The following is a 19,088-nucleotide window of genomic DNA, read 5'->3' on the forward strand; positions in this document are numbered from 1 at the left end:
TCATCTTTCTGTATTGTCTGAGTCCCTCTTTGTGACTCTGAAGCTGCAGTGCCTGGTTCAGCGGATGTAGATCTGACTGTGGTGGGGTCTTATGTAGGGAACGTTCTCAGAGAATATTGGCTCTGTTCTACAGAGGCTGTGGCTTAGTACCAGGAGCTTGGGTTCTGGAGTTGGACCGGCCTGGACTTCATTTCCAAGCTGTGGGGACTCTGGAGAAGTTATTTAACATCTCCAAGTCTCTTGTATATAAAGATGATATTAATAACTCACCTAATGGAGTTATTGTTCTTGCAGTGATGAGGTGAACCAAGCTAATGAACTTTGTCCAGCACACACTAAGGTGAATTACAGCCACATATTTGCAGGCCTAGTTTTCAGCCTACCCATAGACACTTCACCACAGCTTACAAGACATGCCCAGGTATAGCCTGCCTACAAGCAGAGAGAACACAGGTGGCACCTAAGATCTCTAGACCCTTGCTTGGTTCAAATATAGTACTGTGTGTCGTGGTTAGGGTATCTCTTTGCTCTCACGTCACTGACTGCAGTTCAGTAGTGTCGAGGGCTCTGGGCTCTGATCCAGCGCTACCTGAAAAACACCCCTGATATTTTGATACTTACATGAAATTTGTAGTTTTTTCTCAGTTGGTTTGGGATTCTGAAGGTAGAGGTGATGTTATTAATTAGTTCTCTGAAGTTCTTAAAGTGGTAGAACCAATACTTAGAAATGAAACAGTTGCCTCTGAATCGGGTGATCTGGTTTTTATCTCATGCACTTTATCTTGAGCATGGACACATAGATTATTGGGGCCAAATGGATCCTCAGACACTACTTTAGTCCAATGTGTCCCTATAGATTTGCAAACTTTAGCCTCTAGACCATGAGCTACAGATATAGCGGAGGGAGTGGGGCAGAGCAGTGAAAATTAGCTGGTCTGAAAACTGTATTGGAGGCACCAATCTGGTGTAATCTTGACACTTAATGGTCACGTTAGGGATCTTGTTAGCAAGCGTGAGACCCCAACTATAACCAACTTAAAAAGGAACATGTTGAGAGTCTACTAGAAAAAGGGACTGACTGATGGCTAGGGGCCAGGCTAGGAATTGGCAGAATCAGGGGGCACAAGGGTTCAAGAGGCATAGCTGCATCTTGTGACCAAAGCTACATTTCCCTCTGAAGCAGCTGGCCTGGAACCACCTCCAGCCATCCCCTGTCCCTCTTCCTCAGATTGAAAGTAAGTCTGATAGGTTGGGCATAGATATTGGGACCACCCCTGGCTGACCTAAGATCTACCCCCTGAGCTTCCCACCCTCTGGTTCTGTGGATATGGGTATAATTCTCCCACCGAAATCACACATATAGGGGAAAGACAATTTAAAACAACAACAACAACAAAGCTAGTGTCTGGTTAGGGATGAAAATGGCTGTTAGGCAGCCAAATGTCATCAGATGACTTTAGTAGTAGGGCAGCCAGGTTTGGTAACTAGAACCAAGTGTGTTGGGGAAGGCAGTGCTTGAGAACTGTGGAGTACAGAGACCAGGGACCACATCTAGTCTGGTCAGGGAAGGCCTGTACAGGAGAAGACATGTCCAGGACACCAGAGGATTGGAGCCTGGGTGGTTGGAGCCAGAGGTGGGGATAGAGACAGGGTTGGGGGGACATGTCCTAAACATGTGTGAAGTTGGAGGAAGTAAGGTGATGGAGGCCTTTAGAGATGAGACAAAGGGAGAGATTTGTGGGGGCCGCACAGAGAGGTGGGGTGGGATAGGCTGAAGCCCATGCGCTGTTGGCTCCATGGCACCATGCTGCCTCTGTTGCCACCAGAAAATTAAGTTGGTGAACAAAAGAGAAGTTTATTCTCAGGTAATGAGTGAAACAGATCTTATGGCACAGGGTGTCTGTTACAAACATGCATAGTATCAACAGTGAAGAGGGACATGGCCCGTGACAGAAGCTTGTGTGGTGAGCAACTGAGTAGATGGCTGCTTTCTGTATAAGTGAGGATAGTCTGAAGTGGATTTTTTTTTTTTTCTTAAATGAAAATACAGTAAAAACTGTATTTTGACATACGAGGCTGGACAATAAACCAGAGGTGGTGGGGAGAAAGGAAAGTTGGGTGCTTCATGTGCACAAGGTGTCTGGAAAGTCCAGTGTATTAGAATAGCTTTTGATATGCCCCCAAAGAGCGTTTTTCTGAATGACACCCAGAAGAGGCCTTTTCAGTGGAAAATGTGAATGTTCACTTTCAGAGGGAGACGGGACTTCCCATTGTGTCATAGTGGGTGGGCAAGAGTGGTTCCTGCCTACGAAGAGTCCTCACTCAGTCAGTGAGAGGTGGTTCTTAAATGCTTGAGGTTCCCAGAGTTGTGTTCTTTGCAGGTAGAAGGTTTCCAGCAAGCCAAGGGCAAAGGCTTTTGCAGAAAAGCTAGGCCCACACATTGCAAAGAGATGTTTGGGTTGGTATAGAAGAGGAAGAATGTTCTAAAGCACTTCGCAGTGGGGCCAGCAGAGAACCTTTCTTGGAAGAAAGTGCCATTTGCGTTGGTTTTCATAACTAGTAGGCAGAAAGGAGTGAGAAGGAAGGAGGCATTTCAGAAAGGAAGAACACGTGAGCAAAGGCACGGAAGCAGGAAATACAGTTATGTCTCACTCCTCTGATCACAATGTTTTAGCTGTTGTGGCTAAATTTCTTTTTTTAAAGTATATTTTATTGATCATGCTGTTACAGTTGTCCCAATTTTTTTTTCCCTTGGCTTCCTTTTGCCCAGTACCTCGCTTCCCTCCAGCAATCCCTTCCTCCTTAGTTCATGTCCATGGGTCATGCATGTAAGTTCTTTGGCTTCACCCGTTCCTATACTGTTCTTAACTTCCCCCTGTCTGTTTTGTACCTACCGATTATGCTTCTTAATCCCTGCACCATTTCCCCATTTCCATTTCTCCCTCTTCCCCTTCCCAGCTGATAACCCTCCGAATGATTCCTATACCTACGATTCTGTTACTCTGCTGGTTGTTTGCTTACTTTATTTTTGTTTTTATTTTTTAGATTCAGTTGTTGATAGTTGTGAGTTTGTTGTTATTTTAATGTTCATAGTTTTGATCTTCTTTTTCTTAAATAAGTCCCTTTAACATTTCACATAATAATGGCTTGGTGATGATGAACTCCTTTAGCTTTACCTTGTCTGGGAAGCTTTATCTGCTCTTCCATGCTAAATGATAGCTTTGCTGGATAGAGTAATCTTGGTTATAGGTCCTTGCTTTTCATCACTTTGAATACTCTTGCCAGTCCCTTCTTGCCTGCATAGTTTCTTTTGAGAAATCAGCTGATAGTCTTATGGGGACCCTTTTGTAGGTAACTCTCTGCTTTTCTCTTCCTGCTATTAAGATTCTCTATCTTTAACCTTTGGCATTTTAATGATGATGTGTCTTAGTGTGGTCTTCTTTGGGTCCAACTTATTTGGGACTCCCTGTGTTTCAATTTCTTGCTCTTCCTCTTCTCCTTCTGGCACCCTATGATTCGGATTTTGATACGTTTAAAGTTGTCCCAGAGGTTCCCAAGCCTCTCCTTGTCTTTTTCAGTCCTTGTTTCTTCATTCTGCACTGGTTGACTATTTCTTCCTTATGTTCTAAATCATTGATTTTAACCCCGGCTTCCTTCCCTTCACCACTGGTTTTGTGTGGGTTTTTCTTTGTTTCACTTAGCATAGCCTACATTTCTTCCCTTATGCGTTTGCTGTACTCAAGCATGTTTGTCAAGTCTTTGAGCATCTTTATCATCAGTGTTTTGAACTCTGCGTCTGTTAGGTCAGCTCTCTCCTTGTTTAGTTCTCCCACTGGAACCTTGATCCGTTCCCTCTTTTGGGCCATAGTTCTCTGTCTCGTCATCTTGGTAGACTCCTGTGTTTGTTTGCCCCTGTTTCTTAGGTAGAGCTGTCACATCTTTTATCTTGTAAGGGTCAGAGCCTTAGATGTTCATCAGTGCTGGGTGACCTGTTTCACCACGTTGTGGCCCTGTATGTGGGGGAGGGGTCTGAGAGGGAACAGTGCCCCTTGCTCAGCACTTGCTCCTTTTCCAGGCACTTTTCCCACTTCCCATATGGGACTGACGCCCCTCTAGCTATTGCCCTGGCTGTTGTTCCCAGGGTGGGTGGGTTTGTGTACATTCTAGGACCACAGGGACCCTCCAAAGAAATGGACTCTGCTGAGAGACCAGCAGTTTTTTCCGCTGCCCCAACCCCCACTGGTTTTCACAGTCAGAAGTAATGAAGCTTTATTTTCCCTGGAGGTGGAACGGTGAGCTATGTGGTCTGGTCTGGTGTTGGGAGCGCTCCCCAGGTGTCCCTCTTGACTTTTATAATGTGTTGTTACGGCTACATAGGTGATATTGAACACTCTGAAGTGGTGTATAAAGTAAGCAAAGGATTTTAATAATGGTCAGGAGTTGGGCAGACCGTGAACTGGTCTCTAACATGCTCCAACGTACAATGGAGTCTAAAACGCTGAGTTTTGATACTGACGAGGCCCTCTTTGTTTCTTCTTTGGTAGGAAACAGCCTTAGGAAGAGGGGGCTGGGCAGGACTGCAGGAATGTCTTGGCAGTAACAGGAACAGAAATTCGCAAGGCTATAGGGTTATCTCTGGCGGCAGCATAGCTCTTCAGCCAGGGACGAACTCCCTGTGAAGCAATCTATCTTCAAAGGGCTAGATATTCTGCAAAGCACAACCTTCACAAATGTTATAAACCAGACACAAGTAAATGGAAGGTGATAGAGGCTGAGGTCCTTTTAGCTTGTAAATCACCAATTGCTACACTCCTTCCTACATTCCTCTCTTCAAGGCTTTTTAGCAGTCCTTGCTACTTTTTACAAAGGACATCTGAAGCCCCTACATATTTACATATTTAGCAGACCTTTGAAACTTTTTACAGGGAATATTTGGTGCCCCTACAGTGTGACTGCTCTTTCTGCTGGCCCGCCACAGCCATTGCCTGGCTGCTGCCACCATTGACACCACTGTGTCCTCTGCCCCAGCTCCACCCCTCCTACCTGCCTGGATGAGTACTTCTTCTTTATTTCTTTGTCTGTTGGACTTCCATGTAGTTCAGTTTTCTGGTATTTCTGGGTGTTTTTAGTGTTGAGGTAATTGTATTCCTTCTTATGGTTGTGGAGAAGGAAAATGCATCTACCTACGCCTTCATCTTCGTTGGTGTGGCTAAATTTCATTGTCATGCTACTGTCATGATTTTTGTCTATCTCCTTTATGTGGCGTACATGGCCGTGCCTTCCACTGCCACCAGCCTATACAAGGAGCTTAGAAATATCCTTCTCTGTAAGAAGTCAAACACAGATAGAGTTTAAGTGCCCCAGGATGACCCCCTTTGGTCATCAGCTTGGTAGTAACCTGCCAGGCCTTTTTCCTGCAGTATCATTTTGTTGGTTTTATTATTGTTTTTAACATAAATGGTGTCATATTTCTGTTTTTCTGCTGGGTTTTTTCCTCAGAGTGATTTTTTTTAAGGCACAAATTCTTTGAAATCAATTAATTATTTAAATAAGTGAAAATAGTGATACATACTCTTGATTTAAAAATGTATCACAGTACGGAAGGTACCAAGGCAAAAGGTGACCCCAGCCTTCCTTTGCTTCCAGCTCAGAAAGGCTCCCCATTGCCCACAGCAGGAAGGTCACACATTCCCCTGCCCACAGGGCCCTGTGCCACCTGGCTCCTGCTTCCCCTGCAACCTCACCGGCTCTCCTGGCCCTTCTTCTCTCTTAGACTCTTGGCTCCCTATTCACCCCAGACCCCTGCAATACTGGCTGTGCAGCCCTGCCTTGGGCTCTGCATGACCCCCTCCTCTGATGGGCCGATGGATCCTGTTAGTGGTAGTGGCGTCCTTGTGGCCTCTGGGCTGTGCGCCTCCTGTTGGCACTGTGGCGGTGGGATAGCCCACAGTTAGCACAAGTGCTGCTTACGTGCCTGCTGGTGTGATGCTGGGGGCCCCAGACCCCTCTGCATCTGCAAGGAGGATGCTAGTGCTGGCCTTGGAGGACTGTTGGCAGGGTTGATGAATTACTGTGTGAAGGACACTGGGAACAGGGCCTTTCCTCTTGGGAGTGCTCAGTGTGAGCTACTGTTTGTATCCCTAGCTGTTGTTCTTCACTGTTGCACCCCTGTGGTGCAGCACATGGGGCTGTGTTTGGATGTCAATAACAGGAGGAAGGAAACGAGATATACCAGACACGTTTATGAAGATGTTCAGGGACAGAGGCTTCATGTGGGGAGCTGGGACGAGGTGGGGGAGTTGGGCTGTGATGTTGTGTGCAGCAGGAGTCAGTGGGTGCTGGGTACATGAGCATGTGCAAGGCACTCTGTGGGGACAGAAATGGGGCAGTAGGGAGCTGTGTGGGAGAGCAGGCTGGGGCTCTGAGCAAAGACAGAAAGACCATAGCAGGCTCAAGTACCATTTCCAGGGCCTCTCTACTCACAGCACCCTTTGTCTCTGAATAGTCCAGGAAGAAAGAAGCCACATTCACCCAGAGGGCAGGGACCTTTGCCCACTTCTGGCTTTGCTGTACTGTTCAGTTTGATGGGAAACAAGTTACTCAGTGTTTGATGAAGCACCCTGCCCCTGCCTGCCCACTCTACATTTTGCCTGTTTATTTCCAGGCAATGCTCCTGTGGAGAAGTTGGAGGACTTCATCAACAACATTAACAGTGTCTTGGAGTCCTTGTATATTGAGATAAAGAAAGGAGTCACTGAAGATGATGGGAGACCAATTTATGCGCTGGTAAGTGCCAGACAGGGCCCTCTAGTGGCATTTGTGAGGAGCTGGGATTGGGAAGGAGGGTGACCCGCCTCAACAAGGAAGGGCTCTGAGATAGGGAGACAGACCCTGAGCCCTGCCTGCCTCCCTGGCCCAGCCTGCTTTCTGTGCTCCCCAGGCTCTATGGTCTGTAGTCTCGGCAGTACCCTCTACCATTATCAGGGTTGGGCGGACTAGAACCTGCACCTAGACTCTTGGCCTCAGTGCTTGCTTGACTGCCTCCTAGGCGTGGTGGCATGTGTTTTGGCTTTGTTTTGTTTGTTGGCAGTTTTCTGCAAGAAGTCACCCAAATGTATGGAATATTGGCCTTGAAGGGATAAAATGCTTTTCATTTGGAATAATACATAGAAGCTGTGAAAAGAAAATGTGTTGGGGGCACAAAGGATTGCAACCCATTTGGGACCTCCTGTTTTCAGGTTTTACCTCCCAGCTAGGGAATGAGGTTGAAACAGATGTGGGAGGAGCTGACAAGCCCCCCCTTCCTTGGCTAAGGAACCACCTTAGGCCAATCAAAGGAGATCAGGCTCATACCAGCCAGGCTAACAGTGAGGGGGAGTCCAGTCCAGTGTTTCCCAAACTCTGTACCAGGGGAAAAGGGTTGTGGAGTCAAATACCTATGGAAATGCTGGTTTAAATAGGTTAGATCAGATTTATTACTGCCCTTCTCAGTGCTTTGTGCATTTGAAGCTCCATTAGCATACAGACAAGTTTTCCAAATTTATCTGAGATTGGAAAATATTGTACAACTTTTGGAGTTCTCAGATCTCTGAGAATTAGACATGTTGACTGATCTAAAGATTTAAGTCTGTAATATAAAACTGGTTACAAACCTATCCCTGTGGACCCCAGTGCCCAGACACAGGTGCTCAGTGACTGACAAAGGGGGCAAAAAGGGATGGTGAGCCAAGCAGTGAATTAACTGTCAATTGACGGGCACAGCTGGATCATCACGCTGACTTATTTTTTAGGTGAATCTTGCAACAACTCCAACCTCCAAAATGGCCTCAGATTTTGCAGAGAATGAACTGGATCTGTTTAGAAAGGCTGTAAGTAATAGTAACTCCTATCAGTTAGGCTTCTTATGGGAAACTTTTGCCTTCATTATTAGAAATAGAAACTGCAGTCTTTGAGGGTCACCTTTGTAGGGGGATGTCAGTGAAAGCCTCACCCAGAATTTATAGCTGCCCTGTGATGGATGGAGGAGGTTGCTGAGGCTGCCAAGGAAAGAAGGGGTGGTCCAGCTTTGACCTCTGACTGGGCATCAGGCCTCATGGGTGTGTGAGGCAGGTGAACAAGCATTACTAGAGGGTACTGGCAGTGCAGTTTGGGATAAGCAGCAGAAGCATCACCTGGGAGCTTATTGGAAGGCCTCATCTCATCCACACCCAGACTCTTGAACCTGAGTCTGGGTTTTAACAAGGTGTCCACTGATCCATTGGCACATTTACACTTGAGAGGCATTGCTCTGCCTACCCTGCTTTGGAGCTGTTTACTTAGCCGTCTTTTTGTTCACCTGACTGAACACCTAGGTAAAACAGTGGTTCTCAGCCCTAGATGCACATTGTAATAACTGTGTAGGTAAAAATAATTTTGATATTTGGCCTCACAATAGGACTGTCAAATGCAGGTCTCTGCCCACAGAGTCCTAGAATCATTCTTTATAAGCCTCCTCTGGGGACAATTAGCAGCCAGCTGGAGAACCAGGCTCTGAGATGTCTGACACTCCCTGTATCTTCCTGTCAGACTGTCCTGACCTGGTCCTCAGAGCTTCTGCAGCTCCCAAGCTTGCTTTCTTCCCAGCCCACCCTAGCTCTGCTTTCCTGCCCTCCCTGGCTTCAGCTTGCCGGGCTGGCCACCTTTGAGTAGGAGGGGTGCCGCTTTATTGACTCATTAAGTCAGTTCTTAGCTTCTCCGAGACATGAGAGGTGAGGTGACCCTCCTTGATTTGGGGACATTGAGAGCATTTATTTGGGGTGATGTTATAGGAATGACTCTTGAATTAGAAGGAGTGAACATGTTTATGCCTTTTAATGCATGTGATTAGTTTGTTTTCCTGAGGATCATGCTAGTGTATAATTCTGCCTGTGATATGAGTAGTTTTACTACTCTTCTCCCTACCAGAATTGGTATTATTGCTTAAAACGTGTGTTTGCCAGTTTAATACACAAATGTGATACCTGCTGTTTCTTCCAGTTGGAACTGATTATTGATGCAGAAACTGGCTTTGCCTCTTCCACAAATATTTTGAACCTAGTTGATCAACTTAAAGGCAAAAAGATGCGGAAGAAGGAAGCTGAGCAAGTGCTGCAGAAGTTTGTACAAAACAAATGGCTGATTGAGGTACTCTGTCTTATGTTTTCCCAGATAGCTTGGCTCACTTTTTAGAATTAATAACAATTTATCTTCCAGAACTATATTGTATCTAACTGATGTCCATTGAGCCTTTCGGGTCCCGTCTATGCTTTGATGCCCGCAGGGAGCCTGTAAGGAGGATTTGGAGTCTCCTGTTCCCTCATGTGATCTGTCCAGGGGGCCACAGGCAGTGGCAGAGCTAGGGGTTGTGCCCAGGTTTGTAGGCTCCAGGACATGAGCCCTGGTCCATAGATGGTGAGGCAGTGTGTACAGTGGTTAGGAGCACAGCTGTGGTGTCACACCTGCATCGTGGTCCTCGTGTTCTGCGTCTGTAAGAGGGAAGGAATAGTATCCCCTCCAGACGTGTGAAGGATGGGTATGAGTGGTGTGTGTCAGCTGCCTGGAGATGGGCTCCCAGAGGAACTGCCTTCATTGCCACAGTTATTACTGTCACAGTGAGGACACATAGACAGACCTTTGGAGAGGAATGTGGACATCTGTGAAAGGGCCAAACTGTAGGCTCAAGTTTCTAGACATCCCATGTCTTGTTCTTCTGACTAGAGCAGAACAGATGTTTCCATCCTTTTTCCACAAAAGGCACCTGTGTTTCCCAGAAATGTGAGCAGTACAGGCCCAGCTCTCGCACAGTGCCACCCCCTCCGAGTGCCTGTGTCTGTGCAGGACCTGCTCAGGGTGGCCCTCGACTTCCCCACTTGGTGGTCAGCTCAGGGCCCGAATCTGCAGCTTGTGGCTGACATGATTCTTCACTTCCTTTTCAGGGAGTGTGCCTCTGGTTGTCCCACTGACAGTGTTCTGAGTTACTGATCTCTCAGGGATGGGTTGTCCCTGCAGTCTGACTGCAAATGGTCAGTTCCTGAGGAACCTTGCTGATGGGAGGAAGATAGTTGAACAGGTCATGGGCGGCAGGATCTCCTAGTGAGTGCCAGGATCTCTGGGCATGTTAGTGCACATCATGGCCTTGGGTCCTCCTGGCTACCCTGTGATGACCGAGAACCCCTTCCTTCTGTTTTTTAGCTGAACAGGCCTCAGCTCTGTGATCAGAGTAATGCCCCACACTCAGCAAGTGGCAGAATCATATTTAGGCCCCAGTTTGGCTGACTGCAGCAATTGCTTTTTCACGGTCTTTCTTCCTCTCTCGGGTGAATTTGGCAATATGGAACATTCTTGGGTATTTGGACTATAACTGACCTCACTCTGTCCTCAGACAAAGCTCTTCAAGGCAAGGGCTACAAATTCCTCACATTGTGCCTTGTCCCACCTCTGGGTACTTGGTAAATAAATGCTGAGTGGGTGACTGGGCAGATGGGTGCAGCTCCAGGGGGACAGAATTTATTTAAAACTTACAAAAATGATACCAGAAATACTGATATTCATAAAGAAATACACTGAAGCCATCTGTTATCTCACCTGCAAGAGCTACCCACTACTTCATCCAGGACACCCTCTGCACCCTGCCTTGACCTGGGAGTTGGCATGCATGTGCAGCCCATGCTGGCATTAGCACATCACAGTTACAGGGATTTGTACCCGACTTGATTGTTGGGTGTGCCCTGTGCCCCAGCCCTTTGCTGCTCAGAGAGGCTGGGCAATAGGGGAAAGAACACACCTCTAGGGTCGGCTGGACTTGATCTTTGGGTCCAGGCTCCTGTCTCCTTTGTTTCTTCTTTAGTACAATTAAGTACGTTGGGGCTGCCTTCTTCAGGGGTGGCTCTGAGCTCCAGTGAGCTGGTGGGTCAGAGGTTCTCTGAGGGAATGCTGCAGAAGTGAGCGTGCGCCTCCCGTCGCCCAAAGCCCTCATCGCCCTTGTCGAAATGACCCTCAGCCTCACCTGTAGGAAGCAATAAACCAGTGGGGGCATTGGGAGATCCCTCCAGGTTCCTCCTTGGGCCTTGCTGCTTGCCCCGACCTCTGGCAAGTGGCTTATCACCTCAGCTTGTTTCCCATCTGAAGACTGCAGGTGTTGATTGCTGTCAGGTGTTTTTTCATGAGGGTTGAATGTTGAATGCTTTCTGAACTGCGTGGCAAGGTGAGGGTTACCATGAGTCCTGTGGCACTTTGGAGAAACAGCTTGGGGCCTGTGGAGTGGGTGCTGGCTGGTCCCAGACCAGCTTTCCTGGGGGCAGCACTGTGATCATCCTGTCACTAATGGGATCTTCTATAGACTCACACATGTGGGAATATTGCCCCAATGGCACTTAATTCATTATGCCAGGAGACTAGTGCCTGGAGGGCCCTGCTCCTGTGCCCTGTGTACCACTCCATCTGGGCATGAGGGTGCTGAGGTGGCTCTGGGGCCTCTCAGAGGCCCAGCATTGGGTTGGTCAGATGCAAGGCTTGTGAGGCCTGGGCAGTCTGCCTGCCCCTCCCTGTGACAGTCCCACAGGACTGAGTAGGATCACGAGTGTTAAGCACTGGACACAGTTTCAGGCACATAGTAGATTTTTAGTAAATTTGGTATGGACCTGACTCTGAAATGGAACAAGATCTACTTAGTCTTCCCTCAGATGTTTATCATGGGTTGAGTACTGGGCCATATCAGTGCTAGGGACACAAGAGACAGCAAAGCCAGACTGGCTCACTACTCTCAGGTGCTCATGGTCGGGGAGGGACCAGAAATTAGGCATTTCACTAAAGTATTGTACTTACAGAGAGAAAGCAACATGATTTTATTATCGCTAACCAAGGAGCCTGCCCTCAGCTGAGGAATGACACAAGCCGAGGACTGTGTAGGAGGCAGCTAGCGTGGAGGGTGTGAAAGGTGATTCAAGGCTCAAGGAGCAGCCTCTGCAAAGGCCCTGTGGGCCATGGTGTGCTCAAGGAGCTTAGGCCAGGACGTGCCAAGCACAGGATTGGGGGGACAGTGGGGCACAGTGAGCCTGGGTGGTGGGCACACGGGATTGGTTCTTCAGTCTAAGCATGGGGGGCAGTCCTGAAGGGTTAGGGCAAAGAGTGACAAGGCTGGTTTGCTCTACAGAGATCAGGTTGCTGGAGAGGGTTGCAGGAGGGCAGGAGTGGACTGAGCGCCATTAGGAGGAGGTGAATGTGGATGGGATGGTGGCTGTGGTGGACGTGGACACCATATGCATTTGGGAGCATTTGCAAAAGGAAGAGCCCCAGGACGGTGCCCACAACACCCAGAAGCACAGCGCCCCTGCCCACTCTGGCTGGCCTGGTACCATGCCCTCCGCTCGCTCTTCCTGCTCCCTGCAGTCCGCTCTTTGGCTCTGATACTCGGCACCCATGTGCCCTGTCCTCTGGGTGGTCACTCAGGCCGGGTGAAATGAATGCACTTTCTGGGCTTGGTTACACAAGCACACCATTTCCTCAACATTCCATGTGGGCATGGAGGCAGGAACCCGGGTGGGGGGTTCAATGTCAGAAATGGGAGGAATTGTTCTTGCTTGTTGTACAAGTTAGATGGAACATAACAGAAGTGAGGAGCCCTTGGGGATAATGGGAGGCTTCAGTCTTCAGTGGCATGTCTGGGCAAGGCACCTCCCTTTTCCCCATCAGGGAAAGGCTCAGATGTAACAAAAATGGTTTGTAGATTCACATCTGAGTTCATTGGTTGACTTTACGTATCAAACTTACATGGTCTTCGGGGACATTGGCCTCTGAACTAGGTCACCCTCAGCCCTCCTCTTTCCTGTAACTTGCTGACAGGGCAGCTGAGCTGTCTTGTGTTTTCCCATATTTCTTGGCCAACCCCACCGTGAGTGCCACCACAGTGTGACTTGGGACATGTCCCTGCCCTGTCTGGACCATTGCCGGCTTGGTCTGTAAAGCGATGTGGCTGGAAGTGACCTTGGGTGGTCCCTATGGAGGCTCTAGGGAGCAGTGCTGGAAGGCACCTTATATGCTTTCTGAGTGGGGTGGGGGTTGTCTTGAGCTCACCTCTTGGGGAGGCTGCCTCCCTTCCTGGCCTCAGTGTCCTCATTGTAGGTGGCCTGTGACAGTGCCTCACACATGGGCTGCTGTGCAGATTCATGGCTCAGGTCTATAAAGACACAATGTTGGGGTTGGGGGTCCTCGATTTTCTTTCATGTCTGTGCCTGTGTTCCCACTTGAGGCTCTGCCGAGGGGCCAGCATAGACACCTGTTGGCCGGGTTGGTGAAAACCTGCAGTGGTGAGGGCGTCCACGCCTTTGCACCTTTCTGGGCCTTGGGTTGTGGGAGTGCAGAGGGGACAGGATACCTAGCAGGAAAGGGCCTGAGAGACTGCTGCCTCCATTGTGTCCCTGCAGAAGGAAGGAGAGTTCACCCTGCATAGCCGGGCCATCCTGGAGATGGAGCAGCACATCCGGGAGACATACCCCGATGCTGTGAAGATCTGTAACATCTGCCACAGTCTCCTCGTCCAGGTACCATGTGCAGGGCTCCCCACAGGTACGCTGCTCCCCGGGGCTCTGGGGGCCCCTCAGAACTCTGTGGGCCCAGGCCTCTGGTGCTGCTATCACCTTGGATGTGAGCTGGCAGACCTGTCCTTGGAAGTGTCTGAGATGGCCACGTGAATGCACTGCCCGTTCCGCTCCTGGCCCTATGTTTTAGTCCCAGGGCTCTTGACTGTATTTTCTCTAGGAGGCTGTCAGCAGTCAGCTGTGCACCTGTGTTATCTCTGTGGTTGTGTGGTGAGCATCTTTCTGCGTCAATTGCTGATTTCCTAAGGCATCAGTTTTTCACTGTGGACTTTTTTGTAGGGCTTTACAGCAGCTGAACCAGTGCTAGATGTTAGGGCTCTTTTTTAAAACTTTTATCTTTTTGCAATCGTAACTATACTCTGATGAGTCTCCTTGCAGCCACTCCCTTGGGTGCCTGGTGATTGCTTCCTTTGGCTGAATTCCTGGAAGTAGAATTTCTGGAACAGAGAATATACGAGTTGTTGTTTTTGGTTTTTAAGCATTTGAAATACATCGCCCAACGCCTTCTGAAAAGTTGTAGCCTTCCTCCTGCCCACTGCAGGATGTGAGGGCCCACATTTGTGTGGAGTACAAGTTTCAGGGTGGCCTTGATGCTCTGCTGGGCTTGGCCAGCCACCACTGCCCGCTCTGACCATTAGAGTCTTGAGCTTCATTTCTTGGAATTCCTTAATAAAACCTACTGCACCAAGTACTTTGGGGTTATTATCATTATTAATCTGGGGCTTAAAAGACAGAAATGCTTAGCCTACTGGACAGTTGAAGGTTTGTGAGCATGAAGGTGTGTACAAGGCTCCACAGCTGTCTCCTTTCTTGTTTCAGGGTCAAAGCTGTGAGACCTGTGGGATTAGGATGCATTTGCCTTGTGTGGCCAAATATTTCCAGTCGAATTCTGAGCCGCGCTGCCCCCACTGTAATGACTACTGGCCCCATGAGATACCAGGTTGGTGTCCCTGAGGCGCTTGTGGGCTCTTCTGGCCTGTGGGAGGGGCTGGGCCAGAAGAACAGAGCGTAGGGCCTGAGGACTGTGCCTGGCATGGAGGGAGCCCTGGGAGACAGGTCCTCAGGCAAGGGCTTTGTGCGTGGGGGGTCAGCATTGGCAGGGTCTGCTACCCGCCCCCCCCCCCCCCGAGTTGAAGCAGCTTCAGCAGTAAGTGAAGGCTGACTTGTTTTCACAGTTCAAAGGGCTCCCTTGAATCCAGAAGAAATTCCAAGGCACATGAGTACCTGGTCTGGACAAAGCTTTCTCCCCAGCAGCTCTCAGCAGGGGGAATGAAAGCGGTATCCCCAGCTCCCCCAAGGTTGTACATCTGTAAACTAAGCTTGTTCTCCTAACATCGCAGGTGTGGAGGGGGTTAGCAGTGAGGAATGTTAGGCAGAGGACAGGGTTCTGGGAATGTCAGATGTAGCTGTGAACATGAGCTGTTTTCAGGAGTGCAACCAGCCCTGTCATTTAGCGTCTTCCTGGCCTTTTCTGTGTGTAGAAGTCTTCGACCCTGAGAAGGAGAGGGAGGCTGGAATATCCAAATCGAACAGAAAGTCCTTGCGATCAAGGCAGCACTAGCTGGTGTGCTGCCACAGGCCCAGTTGGAAGAGACGTCAGCGTTTCACATTTCACCTGAGTCACCTCTATGCTTTGTTTTCACTTATTAGCAGGTTTCAAATAAAACTTAGCAGTTGCTGTAGCCTCCATCTGTGTCGTATGCCTGTGTGTGTGGGGTTTCGCATCATGGCCGTTTCCTTCTTTCTGAGAGCTCACTGGTAAGTGGGACCCCTTGGGTTGAGTCCCAGCAGGTGAGGGTGCCAGAGCTCCTGCACACTTCTGGCCCAGGGTTGCTCACTGTCCTTGCTCAGGGTGGCCTTCCATCAATCTCTAGCTTTGGTTATTTGTCCCATCAACACTGGCCAGCCCAATCTCCCCACAGTACGGACTCTCCTTTGGTCCATGATGCTACTGGTCTGAATGGGCATGAGTCCGGCAGGCTGGACTGAAGGTGTGCTCTCCTCACTGGGCCCTCCGGCCCCAGCTCAGTGACTGGCAGCCCTGCCCACCATCAGCTGCCCCAGCCAGGAGCTGGGGAGCCGGCCTAGATGCCTCCTCTTCCCTGGCCTCCGGCATCACAGCTGTCATAACACCTATGCGGCTCTTAGCCTCACCACTGCTGCCCTGGGCCAGGTCCCTCCCCAGCCCCCCTTCTGCACCAGCTTCTCACTGCTCCCAGCTCCAGGCTGCCCCCCTGCTTCGGCTTTTCTACCCGAGAACCTCCCACGATGCTAGTCAGCCTGGCGCACCCCTGCTAAAGATCCTGGGAACTCTGTTGACAAGAACTCGGATCAAGGCACACAGCATTCACGAGGCCAGACGATGAGGTACCTGCGCATCTCGTGGCCTTTCCCTTCCCCTTTTTAGGGGGGCAGCGTTCCTTCCAGTTCCTGAGTGCAATCCTGTTCCTCCCTCTGAGCCTTTGGACTTGTCCCCTTTGCTTGTACCTCCTTTCTCATGTCCTGCCTTGTGCCTGCTGCATCTGCCTATCTGTAGGTCTTGGCTGGGCTGTTGCCATCTCCAGCTCCCAGACCCCCATCTCTCTGCACTTCCTGGGACATCATACTTCCCACACTGTTTTATTCCCTGTCTCTCTTTAGGACCCTTTTAGTTGTGACACAAAACCCAACTCAAATGAACAAGGAAGGACTTGGCTAGAGGGGGTCCTTCAGGAGAGGCTTGACCTGGTGGTTCCATTGTCACCAAGCATCCATACTTCTGTCTCTGCTCTATTTTCATTTTGCTGGCCTCAAGGTCGAGGCCTACAAGATGGTCACCTAGAAAACCCAGCCTCTTCTTTCTGTTAGCAAAGTGGCTATAAGGCTTCCAGCCTCACACGCCCATGCCCAGTGTTGGGAGGAATGGGGTCGGTCTCCCTCATTGGCTCCCCGACCTTGGAAAATGTCCTCATGACTTACAGTTCTAATCTGGATACTCAGAGGTGGGACAGGATGGTCCAATTGGCATTATTAGCACATCAGGCTCATCTCTAAGCCCGGGTAGGGTAGCCCTGCCCAAACCACATTGCTGAGAATGAGGAGGGGCTCCTCCCTGAGCAAACTGAAGATGCTGTTACCAGGCAGAGAGTGAATGACCTGTGGGTACCGAATGGGAGGGGTGGCCTCCATCTGTGAAGGCAGGGATGCTCTGCCTGCACAGTTTACCTCCATAAACCGTGTGGATCAGGCATCTAGGACATGGTGAACAGAAGACACCTGCTGAGGGGAGGCACACTCACCCAGTCATGTGTCCTGCATCTGGAGCTCAAGCCAACCTTCCAGGCAGTGAGAAGGCTAGAGCTTCTGTGAGGCAGCCTGGGGTCCTGCCCAGCCCTCAGAAGGCATGTGCCAGCCCATTGGTAAAGGCCCGTGTGTGCCCATGACTGGATTGGGGCAGGGGTGTTCAGTCATGTGTCAGGCAGGCAACAGGAACCATCCCCACTTGGCTTAAGAAGGATGTTTTGGAAGGAAATAAAGCTTGCAGAGATGACATGAATGCAGGAGAGCCGGTCTAGAAAAGACTGGATGGTAAGACTCCTCAGTCATACAGGCACTGCTGCCACTGTAAATGACCCCCAGCTGTTTTATCATCCTCCCAACATGCCCTCAGCATGCAGTCCCAGGGCTGGCTCCCTCCAAGACTGCTAGGCTGCTCTCCCTAGGGAAAGGTATGTCTCCCAAATGCAATCAATGAAGAAGGGAGAATAGTTTAGTGGCTCAGAGCAAACCAACCCCCTGGACTAGTGGGCAGGGCAGCTCCTGCTTGCCCTGGCAGGTGGTCTTAACTGCCAAGAGAAGGCAGGTGCAGCTAATCCTTATTGTGAACCAGGGAGTTCTGAGCACCTTGCCGATAGGGACACTGACCCTCCTGTTGCTATCAGTCTACCCTGCGCTGATACCAACATGCACTTCCTGAGGACTCCTTGGCCTGGCCCACCCAAAACTTACACAAAATCCCGAAGTCATTGCCGGGGACGCAAGGCCCTTGTGGTAGTCCCGCTTGCTCCCTGCACAGCCTCTCCACTGCTCTGTCTCCCACGGATGCCCTGACAGTTGCTCCAGAAGTTACTGCTCGGATTTCCTATCTTTCCCACTTTGGGCTCTTCTCACACAAACATGCTGACCATGTCTCCCTGGCTTAGCAGTTAAAGCCCAGAGCCCTGCCGATCTGCCCCTGCCCCTTGCACATCCTGATGCTCTATGCTCCTGCTGCACTGGCTCCGCCTCCCTCAAGGCGAAGGCTTTCCTGCCTCAGGACAGCTGTACCTGCTCTTGGAGCTCCTTGCTCAAATGTCATGGCCAATTCTGGACCCCTGGTTCTTCAGACTTCTTATTCAAATGTCAACTATCAAACAGTCACGTCCCTACCAACCCCTCTCGTCACATTTTAACTTGTGATCCTATTCTGTTGTCTTAATTGCACTCACCACTATACTACCTTATTGTCGATTTCCTCACTGGGTCCCCCATGATAGTGTTAAACACCACGAGGTGTCCTCACTGACTCAGTATATCTGATGGATGGACAATGGGGACCTCTTGCTAGCACCTGTCCTCAGCTCTGGGAACTTTGGCACTTTTATTCTGAGCTGATCTCAGTCCATACTCCTCAGGAGTAGAGCCAGCCCTCTAGCTGGATTACTAGCAACATTGGAGCCTTGCCCAGAGGTCACATAAAGATTTCATCTTCTGTGGTCTTTGCATCTGACAGGTCTCGATGTCATGTTTTAACGAACTTTCCTCTGACTTAATTTTTTTTAAGTATATTTTATTGATTATGTTGTTTCAGTAGTCCCAATTTCTCTTCCCTTTGCTCCCCTCCGCCAAGTAACCCCCTTCCCTCCAGCAATCCCACCCTCCTTAGTTCATGTCCATGGATCGTGCATTTAAGTTCTTTGGCTTCACTCGTTCCTATATTATTATTAACTTCCCCATCTATTTTGTATCAACCAATTATGCTCTTAATCCCTGCACCATTTCCCCATTTCTCCCCCTCCCCCCTACCAACAGATAACCCTCCAAATGATCCCTATACCTATGATTCTGTTCCTATTCTGGTTTGCTTAATTGGGTTTTGTTTTTATTTTTTAGATTCAGTTGTTGATAGTTGTGAGTTGTCATTTTAATGTTCATAGTTTTGATCTTCTTTTTCTTAAGTAAGTCCCTTTAACATTGCACATAGTAAGGGCTAATGAACTCCTTTAGCTTTACCTTGTCTAGGAAGCACTTTATCTGCCCTTCCATTCTAAATGATAGCTTTGCTGGATACAGTAATCTTGGTGGTAGGCCCTTGCTTTTCATCACATTGAATACTTCTTGCTAGTACCTTCATACCTGCAAAGTTTCTTTTGAGAAATCAGCTGATAGTCTTATAGGCACTCCTTTGTAGGTAACTCTCTGCTTTTCTCTTGCTGCTTTTAAGATTCTTTATCTTGA

The 19,088-nt window shown here is 49.2% G+C and overlaps 1 protein-coding gene across 9 annotated transcripts in view; it reads left to right on the top strand.

The window, feature by feature from the left end:
- The window catches only part of NSMCE1 (NSE1 component of SMC5/6 complex), a 38,835-nt gene extending 23,535 nt beyond the window's left edge, over positions 1 to 15,300 (top strand). For 4 of the 9 annotated variants that reach the window (XM_090277700.1, XM_090277699.1, XM_090277701.1 and 1 more), the window contains 7 exons: positions 6,665 to 6,786; positions 7,791 to 7,868; positions 9,016 to 9,162; positions 13,440 to 13,556; positions 13,774 to 13,823; positions 14,433 to 14,553; positions 15,095 to 15,300. In XM_090277700.1, the coding sequence (XP_090133826.1) occupies positions 6,665 to 6,786; positions 7,791 to 7,868; positions 9,016 to 9,162; positions 13,440 to 13,556; positions 13,774 to 13,823; positions 14,433 to 14,553; positions 15,095 to 15,232 (773 nt within the window). In that variant the 3' untranslated portion in view covers positions 15,233 to 15,300. Of the gene's footprint in view, positions 1 to 6,664; positions 6,787 to 7,790; positions 7,869 to 9,015; positions 9,163 to 13,439; positions 13,557 to 13,773; positions 13,824 to 14,432; positions 14,554 to 14,788; positions 14,912 to 15,094 lie in introns of those variants that run through there. The other 5 variants (XM_090277705.1, XM_090277707.1, XM_090277706.1 and 2 more) reach the window with 5 other exon arrangements.
- Positions 15,301 to 19,088: the final 3,788 nt, after the last annotated feature.

This window comes from Furipterus horrens, unplaced genomic scaffold (assembly GCF_987537825.1).
Source record: "Furipterus horrens unplaced genomic scaffold, mFurHor1.1.pri manual_scaffold_5, whole genome shotgun sequence".
In the NCBI taxonomy this organism is placed as follows: Eukaryota; Metazoa; Chordata; class Mammalia; order Chiroptera; family Furipteridae; genus Furipterus; species Furipterus horrens.